Source organism: Dama dama, chromosome 9 (assembly GCF_033118175.1).
Source record: "Dama dama isolate Ldn47 chromosome 9, ASM3311817v1, whole genome shotgun sequence".
Classification (NCBI taxonomy): domain Eukaryota; kingdom Metazoa; phylum Chordata; class Mammalia; order Artiodactyla; family Cervidae; genus Dama; species Dama dama.
Genome location: NC_083689.1, coordinates 25,998,007 through 26,011,466, shown reverse-complemented (window position 1 = coordinate 26,011,466; position 13,460 = coordinate 25,998,007). Strand labels below are relative to the sequence as shown.

General features: G+C 38.2%; 1 protein-coding gene across 1 annotated transcript in view; it reads right to left on the bottom strand.

Moving 5' to 3' along the window:
* MEIKIN (meiotic kinetochore factor) overlaps window positions 1-13,460 on the bottom strand; it is a 119,476-nt gene that overhangs the window by 37,172 nt on the left and 68,844 nt on the right. The window contains exon 11 of the mRNA XM_061152175.1: window positions 12,617-12,736. Coding sequence (XP_061008158.1) covers window positions 12,617-12,736 — 120 coding nt within the window. The remainder of the gene's footprint in view (window positions 1-12,616; window positions 12,737-13,460) is intronic.

Sequence of the window (13,460 nt, the reverse complement as noted above, 5' to 3'; positions counted from 1 at the left end):
CATTTTGGAAAAGGCAAAACTATGGAGATAATTAAAAGATCAGTGGCTGTCAGCAGTAGGTGAGGGAAAATGAATAGGTAGGACAAGAGGATATTTGAGGCAGTGAAAATACCCTATATGATATTATAATTACAGACATACCTCTTTTATTGCTCTCTGCTTTACTGCATTTTGCTAATGCTATATATAATTTTTTTCTTTTTTTACAAATTGAAGTTTTGTGGCAACCCTCTGTTTAGCAAGTCTGTTGGCACCATTTTCCAATAGCATTTGCTCACTTGATGTCTGTGTGTCACATTTTGGTAATTCACACATATTTCAAATGTTTTCATTATTATTATATTTGTTACGGTGATCAGTGACCTTTGATGTTACTATTATAATTGTTCTGTCATTTTTTAGCAATAAAATTCTTTTTGCAACCATGAAATTAAAACATGCTTGCTCCTTGGGAGGAAAGCTATGACAAACCTAGACCACATATTAAAAAGCAGAGATATCACTTTGCAGACAAAGGTCTGTATAGTCAAAGCTATGGTTTTTTCCAGTAGTCTTATACGAATGTGAGAGTTGGATGACCATAAAGAAAGCTGAATGCCAAAGAATTGATGCTTTCAAATTGTGGTACTGGAGAAGACTCTTGAGAGTCCCTTAGACTGCAAGGAGATCAAATCAGTCAATACTAAAGGAAATGAACCCTGAATATTCATTGGAAGGACTGTTGCGGAAGCTGAAGCTCCAATGCTTTGGCCACCTGATGTGAAAGGCCAACTCACTAGAGAAGAGCCTGATGTTGGGAAAGATTGAAGGCAAAAGGAAGAGGTGGCAGAGGATGAGATGGCTAGATATCATCACTGACTCAATGGAAATGAATTTGAGCAAACTCCGGAAGATAGTGTACATGTGAGTGTGCACGATAGTGTGCAGAAGAAATTGGTGTGCATGTTCATGGGGTTGCAAAGAGCTGGATGTGACTTAGTGACTGAACAACTTTTTAATTAAGATACATAAAACAATTGCAGGATTTCCCTGGTGTCTTAGATGGTAAAGAATCTGCTCACAATGCAGGAGACCCAGGGTCGATCCGTGGGTCAGGAAGATCCCCTGGAGGAGGAAATGGCAACCCACTCCAATATGCTTGCCAGGAGAATTTTGTGAACAGAGGAGCCTGGTGGGCTAGAGTCCATGGGGTTGCAAAGAGTTGGACACAACTGAGAAACTAACACACACAGAACGCTATTGCACACTTAAATGACTACTATATATTATAAACATAATTTTATATACACCATGAAACCAAAAAAATTATGTAACTCACTTTATTGTGATATTCACTTTACTGCTGTGGTCTGGGACTGAACCTGCAATATCTCTAAGATATGCCTATAATATTCTTATACTTTTGTCCAAACCCACAGAATATACAACACCATGAATGAAGTCTAATTTAAACTATGGACTTTAGATGATTATGATATATCAATGTGGGCTCATTCTTGATTTAAAAATGTAATTCTGGTGAATGATATTGATAATAGTTATGGCTATGCAGGTGTGGGAGTAGTGAATATATGAGAGTTCACTCAATTTTCCTCTCAATTTTGCTACAAAACTAAAACTTTTCTAAAACAAATTTTAAAGGAAAAGGATACAAAAATATACATCATGCTAACAACAGTCAAAAGAAAGCTAGAGTAGCTATATTAACATCAGACAAAGGAGATTTCTATGCAAAGAATATTACCAGGGATAAATAAGGCCTTTCATGATAAATGGGATGAATAATTCAAGAGGATATAACAATCCTAACCACTCTTAAATGTTTATACACCTAGTAACGGAGGTTTTGTTTCACATATAAAATATGTGAAATATATGTTCAAATATGAAATATGTTTCACATATTTTATACGGGAAACAAAAAAGGATAGGATTAAAAGGAGAAAGAGACAAGTCTACCATTATAGTAAGAGATTTCAATATCTCTTAATAATCAATAGACCAAGTAGGCAAAAAATTAGCAAGGATATAGTCTACTTGAACATCACTACCAATCAACCCGACTGATTGACATTTATAGACCACTTTACCCAACAAAAGCAGAATACACATGATTCTCACGTACACAGAACATTCACCAAAATAAACCATATGGGTTATAAAACATATCTCAACACTTTATGGCAAATAGATGGGGGAAAAATGGAAACAGTGACAGATTTTATTCTCTGGGCTCCAAAATCACTGTGGATGAAGACTGCAGCCGTGAAATTAAAAGATGCTTGCTCCTTGGAAGAAACACTATGACAAATCTATACAGTATATTAAAAAGCAGAGACATCATTTTGCTGACAAAGGTCCGCCTAGTCAAAGCTATGATTTTTCCAATAGTCATGTACAGATGTGAGATTTGGACCATAAAGGAGGCTAAGCACCAAAAAATTGATGCTTTTGAACTGTGGTGCTGGAAAAGACTCTTGACAGTCCCTTGAACAGCAAGGAGATCAAACCAGCCTAAAGGAAATCAACCCTGAATATTCACTGGAAGGACTGATGCTAAAACAGAAGTTCCAATACTTTGGCCACCTGATACAAAGAGCTGACTCATTGGAAAAGACCCTGATGCTGGGAAGGATTGAGGGTAGGAGGAGAAGCGGGTGACAGAGGATGAGATGGTTGGATGGCATCACTGATTGAATGGACATGAGTTTGAGCAAATTCCGGGAGATGGTGAAGGACAGGGAAGCCTGATGTGCTGCAGTCAGTGGGGTTGCAGAGTTGGACATGACTTAGCAACTGAACAAAAACAACAAATTTAAAAGGAATCTAGGCATATAAAGTATAGTCTCAGATCACAATGGAATGAAATTAGAAATCTGTAACAGAAATATCTCTGGAAATTTTTCAGATACTTGTATAATAGCACACTTTTAAATGGCCCAAGGATGAAAGAATAAATACATAGGGAAAATGGGAAGTATTTGAACTGCATGAAAATGAAAACACACCGTGTCAAAACTTGTGGGATGTATCTGAGCAGAAGTTGAAGTAAATCCATAGTTGAAGTAAACTGTGCTGTGCTTAGTCGCTCAGTCATGTCCAACTCTTTGCAACCCCATGGACTGTAGTCTGCCAGGCTCCTCTGTCCATGGGGATTCTCCAGGCAGGAACACTGGAGTGGGTTGCCATGCCCTCCTCCAGGGAATCTTCCCAACCCAGGGATCGAACCAGGTCTCCTGCATTGAAAGGTGGATCCTTTCCCGCTTGAGCCACCAGGGAACCCCATGAATACTGGAGTGGGTAGCCTGTCCCTTCTCCAGGGGATCTTCCCAATCCAGGAATTGAACCGGGGTCTCCTGCATTGCAGGCAGATTCTTTACCAGCTGAGCCCAGCTTACCAGGCAAGCCCAGCATTAAAACTACTATATTAGAAAAGAAGAAAGGTCTCATATCAATGACCTCAGCTTCCATCTTAAAAGTAAAAAAAAGAAGAGCTAATTAAACCTAAACTAATCAGACTAAAAAAAAAAAAAATAACATCAGAGCAGAAACCAGATTGTTCAGAAAAAAGAAAGAGAAAACAAATGATCAATACCAGGAATGAGAAAGATTATATCACTACAGATGCCCATATATTAAAGAATAATAGGAGAATATTATAAGTATTTGACAATAAATTTACAGGAAATGGACAAATTCCTTGAAATACACAAACTACCAAAGTTTTCTCAAGAAGAAAGAGATAAGTTGAATAGCCCTAAAGAGGTTATACATGCTAAGTCGCTTTAGTCGTGTCTGACCCTTTGTGACCCTGTGGATTGTAGCCCGCCAGGCTCTGCTATCCATGGGATTCTCCAGGCAAGAATACTAGAGTGGGTAACCATGCCCTCCTCCAGAAAAAGGTAGTAATTGTAACATTTCTTTTCAACAAAGAAAATTCCAGGCCTACATGGCTTCAATAGTGAATTCCACCCAACAGAAATAATTTAAGGCAGAAATAATACTATCTCTTCTCCAGAAAATTGAAGAGGAAGAAATACTTCCCAACTTGTTCTATGAGCTTAATCATTACTCTGATACCAAACCCAGACATACACTTTATTTTTTAAATTAATTTATTTATTTTAATTGGAGGCTAATTACTTTACAATATTATAATAGTTTTTGCCAAACATCCACATGAATCAGCCATGGGCACACATGTGTTCCCCACCCAGAACCCCCCTCCCACCTCCTTCCCCATCCCATCCCCCAGGGTCATCCCAGTGTACCAGCCCTGAGCACCCTGTCTCATGCATTGAACCTGGACCGGCAATCCACTTCACATATGATAATATACACATTTCAATGCTATATACACTTTAAAAGAAAACTACAGACCCTCATGAACACTGATGCAAAAATTGAAGCAAATCAAATCCAACAATATATAAAAAGAAAAATACATTTCAACCAAATAGGGTTTACTCCAGAATGCAGAGTTGGTTTAACACTAGAACATCAATCAATACATTATATTCAATTTGCAATCATCACTTCACCATATTAACAAACTGAAAAAGAAAAACCCTACGATCACTTTAACAGACACAAAAGCTATATTTGGCAAAATCTAGCATCTATTTCTGATAAACTCTCTCAAGCATATTAGAAATAGAAGGTAACTTCCCCAACTAAGAGAAAATATACAGAAAACCTACAGATAATATCATACTTAAGAGTGAACTACTAAATGTTGTTCATCAAAATATAGAAACAAGGCAAGCATATCTGCTCTCCTTACGTCTCTCTTTAAACATGGTACAGGAGGATGGAATCGGTGCAATTATGCAAGAAAAAACAAAAGGCATCCATATTGGAAAGGAAGAACTACAACTGTTTTTATTAACAGATGACATAAATGCCTATGGTCAAACAGAAACTTTAGGGGGAAATACTACTAGAGCTAATAATTAAGATTAGTAAGTTTACAGTATCTTTATTATGAACTGAGTGTTTGTGTCCCTACAAAGTTTATATGTTGAAGTCAGAACCCTCAATGAGATTGTATTTGGAGATAGAGTCTATGAGAGGATGATATGAGTTTACAAAGGTGAGGCCCAATCTGAGAGATCTGGTGCCCGCATAAGAAAAGAAAGAAACATCAGAGCCCTCTCTTTCTTTGCGTGGAGAGAAAAGGTCATGTGAAGTCATAGCAGGATGGTGGTTACCTACCAGACAAAAGAGCCCTACCAGAAAATGAATAGGGCAGCACTTTGGTCATGGACTTCCTGGCCTCTAAAACTTTGAAAAAATAAAATTCTGTTGTTTAATCCCCCTAGTCTATTCTATTTTGTTATGGTAGTCCAAGAAGACTAATATAAGGATCAACAAACAAAAAAGTATATTTATTGGACTTCTTCTTGGTGTTGCAGTGGACAAGAATTTGCCTGCCCATGCAAGGGACAGGGGTTCGATCCCTGGTCCAGGAAGATTCCACATGTGTCAGAGCAACTAAGCCCATGTGCCACTATTTTTGAGACCATGCTCTAGAGCCTGCAAGCCACAACTACTGAGCCCGCATGCTGTAGCTACTGAAGCCCGCATCCCTAGGACCTGTGTCTGTAAGAAGAGAAGTCTCTGTGATGAGAAGCATGTGCACTTCAACAAAGAGTAGACACCACTCATTGCAACTAGAAAAAACCTGGACAGCAACAAAGACCCAGTGCAAACAAAATAAATATATAATTTTTTTCATAATTTTTTAAAAAAGGAATCAGCTGGATGGGAGGAGAGAATGGATACATGTATATGTATGGCTGAGTCCCTTCACTGTTCACTTGACGCTATCACAATATTATTAATCAGCTACACCCCAATACAAAATAAAAAGTTAAAAACATAAAAAAGGAATCATTTTTTAAAAAGGTATATTTCTATATGCTAGCAATGAATAGTGAGAAATAGAAATTAATAGCATCAAAAATATGAAATATTAAAATTAGGTGAGAAATAATGATATCAGGTGGGAATAATGACCTGTACAGTAAAAATTTTAAGGTATTAAAGAAGACCTAAATAAAATAGACAGATGCACTTTTTTCTTAAGATGGGAAAGTCAATCTTGTTATGATGTCAATTATCCTCAAATTAACCTATAGATTCAATGCAATCCAAATCAAAATCCCATTAGAGTTTCTTGTTTTTTTTTTGTAAAAATTGATAAGCTAATCCTAAAATTCATACACAAGTGCAAAGGACCTAAAAGCCAAACCAACTGAAAAAGAATAACAAAGTCAGAGAGCTAATACTATCTGATATCAAGGATTACTATAGTGCCACATTATTCAATACTGCATGGTACTGGTATAAAGATAGACAAGTAGATGAATGAAATGATATAGAGAATCCAGACAAAAACCCATACATATATGTGGAAACTTTTTTTTCAGCAAAGGTGCAAAGGCAATATAGTGAAGAAAGGATAGCAGTTTCACAAATGGTGCTAGAATAATTGAATGTCAATATGCAAAAAGAGGAACTTGAATCCGTATCTTACATCATTTAATAAAATTAACTCATAGGCAAAAATGTAAAACTTTAAACTATGAAACTTCTAGAAGAAACCACAGAAGACCTTTGTGACCCTGGGTTAGGCAAAGATTTCTCAGATATGACAACAAAGGCATATCCCAATAACAAACTGACAAGCTGGACTTCATCAAAGTTAAAAATTTATGCTCTTCAAACTGTTTCACAAGCAATTACATATTATATGATTCCACTTATATGAAATGCCCAGAAAAGGAAACTCAAGAGACATAAAGTAGATCAGTATTTGCCTGGGGCTGAGAACAGGGCTTAAGTATAAATGGGCATAAGGGATCTTATTGTGGGTAAAAAATGTTCTAACACTGACATACGGTGATGCTTAAACTCTCTAAATTTACAAAAAATCATTTAACTGTAAAACTTTAAATGGGTAAATTTTATTATATGTAAAATATACTACATTAAGGTTTGTTTTTCATTTTATTTTTAAGAAGAGAGTAGAAATAGTGTGAAAAGACAAGATGCCCATTGGAAGAATATTCTTCAAAGCATATATCTGATAAAGGATTTGCATCCAGAATATGCAAAGAACTCTCAAAATTCTACAATAAGAAAATCAACTGATTTTTTAAATAGACAAAATATTGGAACAGATATATATCACCAAAAAGGATATGCAGATGTCAAATAAGTACATGCTGCTGCTGCTGCTAAGTCACTTCATTCGTGTCCAACTCTGTGTGACCCCATAGACAGCAGCCCACCAGGTTCCTCTGCCCCTGGGATTCTCCAGGCAAGGATACTGGAGTGGGTTGCCATTTCCTTCTCCAATGCATGGATGCATGCTAAGTCGCTTCAGTCGTTTCCGACTCTGTGTGACCCTATGGAGAGCAGTCCACCAGGCTCCTCTGTCCACGGGATTCTCCAGGCAAGAATACTGGAGTGGGTTGCCATTTCCTTCTCCAAAATAGGTACATGAAAAAGTGATTAACATCATTAGTCCTTAGGGAAATACAAATTAAAATCACATTACGATATCACTTCATATCTATTAGAATGGTTCAAATTAAAAGACTGGCCATACTAAGTGTCACGTGTAAAGAAACAAATTTCAAACACTGCTAGTAGAAATGTAAGATGGTATAACTACTTGGAAAACAGCTTGGCGATTTCCATTTTTAGGTATTTAGCCAAGAGGAAAGAAAATATACACCCATATTGTAAAAGAATGTGTATTATAAAAAAAAAAAAAAAAGAATGTGTATTATAACACTTGTTAAAACAATAAGGAAGATTTTATTCAAAACCTGCAACAGTGGTGTTGCAATAGCAGAGAGAGGTTGCGTCCAACTCCATATACAGCAAAGATAGCTGGGGACTTAAAGCCAAAGGACAGTGAAAGCATCAGAGGATGGGAAAACTGCTAAGAGGAGAAACAACAAGGGTAAGGAGATTCTTGTTAAACTGATCTAAGATACTATGATTTATGAAAGGAAATATATATTTGGTCTTTGCCCCCATTTCTGGCATAGAGCTTAAATTCCCTAGGTGATAAGAGAAATGAGGTGTCTTTTGTTACATTAATAAAGTGACTTTTGAACTATAGTTAGGATAGGGGCTGGTTGTGAGGAAAACCAACTAGGTAATTAGAGGATTGGGACTTTCAGGCCCATACCATAGCATCTTCTCATAAGGAAGGAGAGAGTAGCTAGGGGTTGAATGAATCACTAATGACCATTGATTTAATCAATCATGCCTATGCAATGAAGTTTCCATAAAATTCCAAAAGGACAGGGTTCAAAGAGCACCTTGGTTGGTGAGATTGGGGAGAATGGCACTCCAAGAGAAAGCATGGAAGCTCTGCACCCTTCAACCATACTTTGCTCTATGCACCTCATCTATCTGGCTGTCCCTGAATCATATCCTTTTATAATGAGCTAGTAATTTAGTGAGTAAAATGTTTTTCTGAGTTCTATGAGCCACTAAAGAAAATTAATCAAACCCAAGGAGAGAGTTGTGAGAACTTCTGATTTACAGCCAGTAAGTTAGAAGTAAAGGACTTGTGACTGGAGTCTGAAGTCTCAGGAGATAGGTCATGGGAACCTCCAATTTGTAGCCAGCCTGTCAGGAACACAGGTAATAACCTGGGCTTGCAATTTGTGTCTGAAGTATAAGGTGTTCCTGTAGGACAGAGCCCTTTACCTGTGGAATCTGTTGCTGTCTCTGGATAGATAGTGTCAGAATTGGGTTGAATTTCATCCACCTGCAATGCAGGAGACTTGGGTTCAATCCCTGGAGAAGGGAAAGGCTACCCACTCCAGTATTCTGGCCTGGAGAATTCCATGGACTGTATGGCCCAAGGGGCCACAAAGAGTAGGACACAACTGAGCGACTTTCACTTTCACTTTCTAGGATACCCAGCTGGTGCCTGGAGGTTGCCTGTTGTTAAGCGTGGGAAAACCCTCCCCATCATACACTCATTGAAACTGGGTCCAGGAACTGAATTAGACTTAATATGCCAGCATGCTAAAGGCAGCCAGAATGATCAGATATAAGGGGTGGAGGACTTTCTGTAAACTGGTGAGCAGAATTCTTGCTAAAATCATATTCAAGGATGGACATGGAAGCCCAAGGTCAAGGCCTAGTTGAGAAGAGAGCTCAGGATAGCCTCACTAAAGTTTGATTATGGAGAGATTCTTTGTTAATACAAATACTTCACTGAAATGTTCCCAGCAGCTAAATAATCTAAATGTCTATAAAGAGATTAATGGGTAAATAAATTATGGTATATCATGCAATGAAATATTACTCAGCAATAAAAAGGAACAAACTATTGATACACTCAAACACAACAAACTGTGGAAAATTCTTTAAGCAATGGGAATACCAGACCACCTGACCTGCTTCCTGAGAAATCTGTATGCAGGTCAAGAAGCAACCGTTAGAACTGGACATGGAACAACAGACTGGTCCCAAAATGGGAAAGGAGTATGTCAAGGCTGTATATTGTCACCTTGCTTATTTGACTCATATGCAGAGTACATCATGAGAAATGCTGGACTGGATGAAGCACAAGGTGGAATCAAGATTGCCGGAAGAAACATCAATGACCTCAGATATGCAGATGACACCACCCTTATGGCAGAAAGCGAAGAACTAAAGAGCCTCTTGATGAAAGTGAAAGAGAAGAGTGAAAAAAGTTGACTTACAACTCAACATTCAGAAAACTAAGAACATGGTCTCTGGTCCCATCACTTCATGGCAAATAGATGGGGAAACAGAGGAAACAGTGACAAACTTTATTATCTGGGGTCCACAATCACTGCAGATGGTGACTGCAGCCATGAAATTAAAAGACACTTGCTCCTTGGAAAAAAAGTTATGACCAACCTGGACAGTATATTGAAAAGCAGAGACATTACTTTGCCAAAAAAGTTCCGTCTAGTCAAGGCTATGGTTTTTCCCATAGTCATGTGCGGATGTGAGAGTTGGACTATAAAGAAAGCTGAGTGCCAAAGAATTGATACTTTTGAACTGTGGTGTTGGAGAAGACTCTTGAGAGTCCCTTGGACAGCAAGGAGATCCAACCAGTCCATTCAAAAGGAAATTAATGCTGAATATCCATTGGAAGGACTGATGCTGAAACTGAAACTCCAATTCTTTGGCCACCTGATTCATTGGAAAAGACTCCGATGCTGGGAAAGATGGAAGGTGGGAGGAGAAGGGGACGACAGGGGATGAGATGGTTGAACGGCATCACTGACTTACTCATGAGTTTGAGTAAACACCAGGAGTTGGTGATAGACAGGGAGGCCTGGCGTGCTGCAGTCCATGGGGTCACAAAGAGTCGGACACAACTGAGCGGCTGAACTGAAACTGATTGATACACTCGACAATATGGCTGAATCTCAAAACAGCTATGCTGTGTGAAAGAAGTCAGACTAAAAAGACAAAATCTCTCTCTTTCTTGAAGGACTCCAAAATCCAATCTGTTATGACGGTAACTAGATAAGTAGTTGCTTGGGGGACATGAAGAAAGAAATTGTAATATTATAGGAGGAAACTTCTGGTGATGAATATTTTCACTATCTTGATTGTGGTGGTGGTCTCAAAGATGGTTATATACAGGAAAACTTTTATTTTTACTTTTATTATAGTCACTTTATAATATTGTGTTAGTGTCTATTGTACAGCAAAGTGAATCAGCTATATATATATAGATAGATAGATTCCCTTTTTTGGATTTTCTTCCCATTTAGATCACCATACAGCATTGAGAGTTCCCTGGGCTATACAGAAGGTTCTCATTAGTTATCTATTTTATACATAGTATCACTAGTATATCTATGTCAATCCTAAATTCCCAATTCACCCCATTCCCCTCTTTTCCCCTTGGTATCCACAGGCTTGTTCTCTATGTCTGTGTCTTTATTTCTGCTTTGTAAATACAATTGTGTATATCAATACCAGGTTTTCCTCGTGGCTCAGTTGGTAAAGAAACCGCCTGCAATATAGGAGACCACCTACAATACAGGGGACCCAGATTCGATCCCTGGGTTGGGAAGGTCCCCTACAGAAGGAAATGGCAGCCCACTCCAGTATTCTTGCCTGGGAAATCCCATGAACAGAGGAATCTGGTGGGCTACAGCCCATGGGTCACAAGAGTCAGACATGACTTAGTGACTAAACCACCACCATACCAATGTCAACTTTTGGTGATGAATATTTTCACTATCTTGATTGTGCTGATGGTTCCAAGAGTGCTCATATATGTAATAAGTTTAAACTGCACACTTTAAATATGTGTAGCTCATTGTATGTCAATTATATCATGGCTCAACAAAGAATTTTTTTTTTTAAGTAACAGTTCCCAGTCTCAACAAGGCTCTCAGCAATGGGCTATAATTTGGGGTTTCCCTAGTTCTTCCATGGCACCCCATTCCAGTACTCTTGCCTGGAAAAGTCCATGGATGGAGGAGCCTGGTAGGCTGTAGTCCATCAGGTTGCTATGAGTCGGACACGACTGAACGACTTCACTTTCACTTTTCACCTTCACACATTGGAGAAGGAAATGGCAACCCACTCCAGTGTTCTTGCCTTGAGAATCCCAGGGATGGGGGAGCCTGGTGGGCTGCTGTCTATGGGGTCGCATAGGGTCAGACACGACTGAAGTGACTTAGCAGCAGTTCTTCCATTCCCCTAAACTCCTATTTTAAATGCTTTTTAATATCCTTAAGCCTCTTATCCTATATTCTTTCTTCTTCTTCCTTTCTCTGGAAGATTATCCCTCAAGTTGCCTCTAGTCTCAGCCTTTCTCCACCCTGGGAGCCAAAATAAACTTTATACTAGAACATTCATATCTCCTGTTTACAAGCCCTTACCAGCACCTGCTCCAGAAAAAAATCCAAATTCCTTAACAAGGATTATAAGACCTTCTTTGATGTTGGCCTCTACTTATCTCTACAATCTCATCTCTAGCTTTTCCCTCACCATCTGCATCCCCATCTTCACCTTAGGGTCACACCAGGGTCTAGATACAATAAACTACTACCCATTCCTAAGTTCTGCATTTTTATTTCTTTATCTCTCTACCCTTTTCTTGTCTTATTCTTTCTGTCTCTCTTGTCTGCCCTCTCTCCCTTTTCTCTGTCTCTTTCTCCCTCTCTCTCTCTTCTGTTCTCCTCTCTTTTTCCAGTCATCCTCTCTCTTTACTCCCATCCTCCCACTCCCCGCCCCCCCGCCCCCCGCCATGGCTCTTAAGAGTTATGAGTTCTATTAGTACTTCCATATATTCTTGCTAACACAACTAAGTTGATGTCGACAATTTCTATGTACAGACATACTGAGTTTGGGATCCAAGTAGGATAACACTATTTCCTCTGGGCTTTTTTTATTCCTAGGTCTTGATGATGCAAAGTTACAGCCTAATATCCTTTATTTGGAATTATATCTGATAGCTGACTCCACATGTAGATGATGTTAGCATTAACTGAGTTACAGATCTCTTGAAGTATCTCATATACAAAGTATCCAATATAAAAGTAACTATTTCTTTTAGTAAGTGAAGGAAAATTTGAAACTATACCTCATTTGAAGAACTGTCTTGCAAAGTTGACACAGGAACAATTTCATTTGAATTAACATAATTGCTGACATTTGGAAATAGTTCTTCAAAAGATGTTTTTTGCACTGAGGACAAATCAATCTATAAAAGAATACATAACTCTTGGAGAAGTACAATACTGCAAAACAATCATTTTTAAGTAACCAAAGAAAAGTTGAACTACTCTCTCAATTGAATGATTTTCTTGTGAGCTTGACATAGGAATAATTTTATCTGAATTAATATAATTGCTGATATTTAGAAATGCCTCTTCAAAAGATGCATGTTTAACTGGGAACAAATGAATCTATAAAGAATAATACAAGGCTCTTTAGCTTTAAAATTATTTTTAAATAAGAATTTTCATTTGCTAAAGTATCATTTAATTTATACATATTAAATGGCCCCATCACTTCATAGCAAATAGATGGGGAAACAGTGGAAACAGTAACAGACTTTATTTTTGGGGGCTCCAAAATCACTGCAGATGGTGATTGCAGCCATGAAATTAATAGATGCTTACTCCTTGGAAGGAAAGTTAAGACCAACTTAGACAGCATATTAAAAAGCAGAGACATTACTTTGTCAACAAAGGTCTGTCTAGTCAAGGCTATGGTTTTTCCAGTGGTCATGAATGAATGTGAGAGTTGGACTGTGAAGAAAGCTGAGTGCTGAAGAATTGATGCTTTTGAACTGTGGTGTTGGAGAAGACTCTTGAGAGTCCCTTGGCCATCCTAAGGGAAACTGGCCCTGGGTGTTCATTGGAAGGACTGATATTAAAGCTGAAACTCCAGTATTTTGGCCACCTCTTGTGAAGAGCTGACTC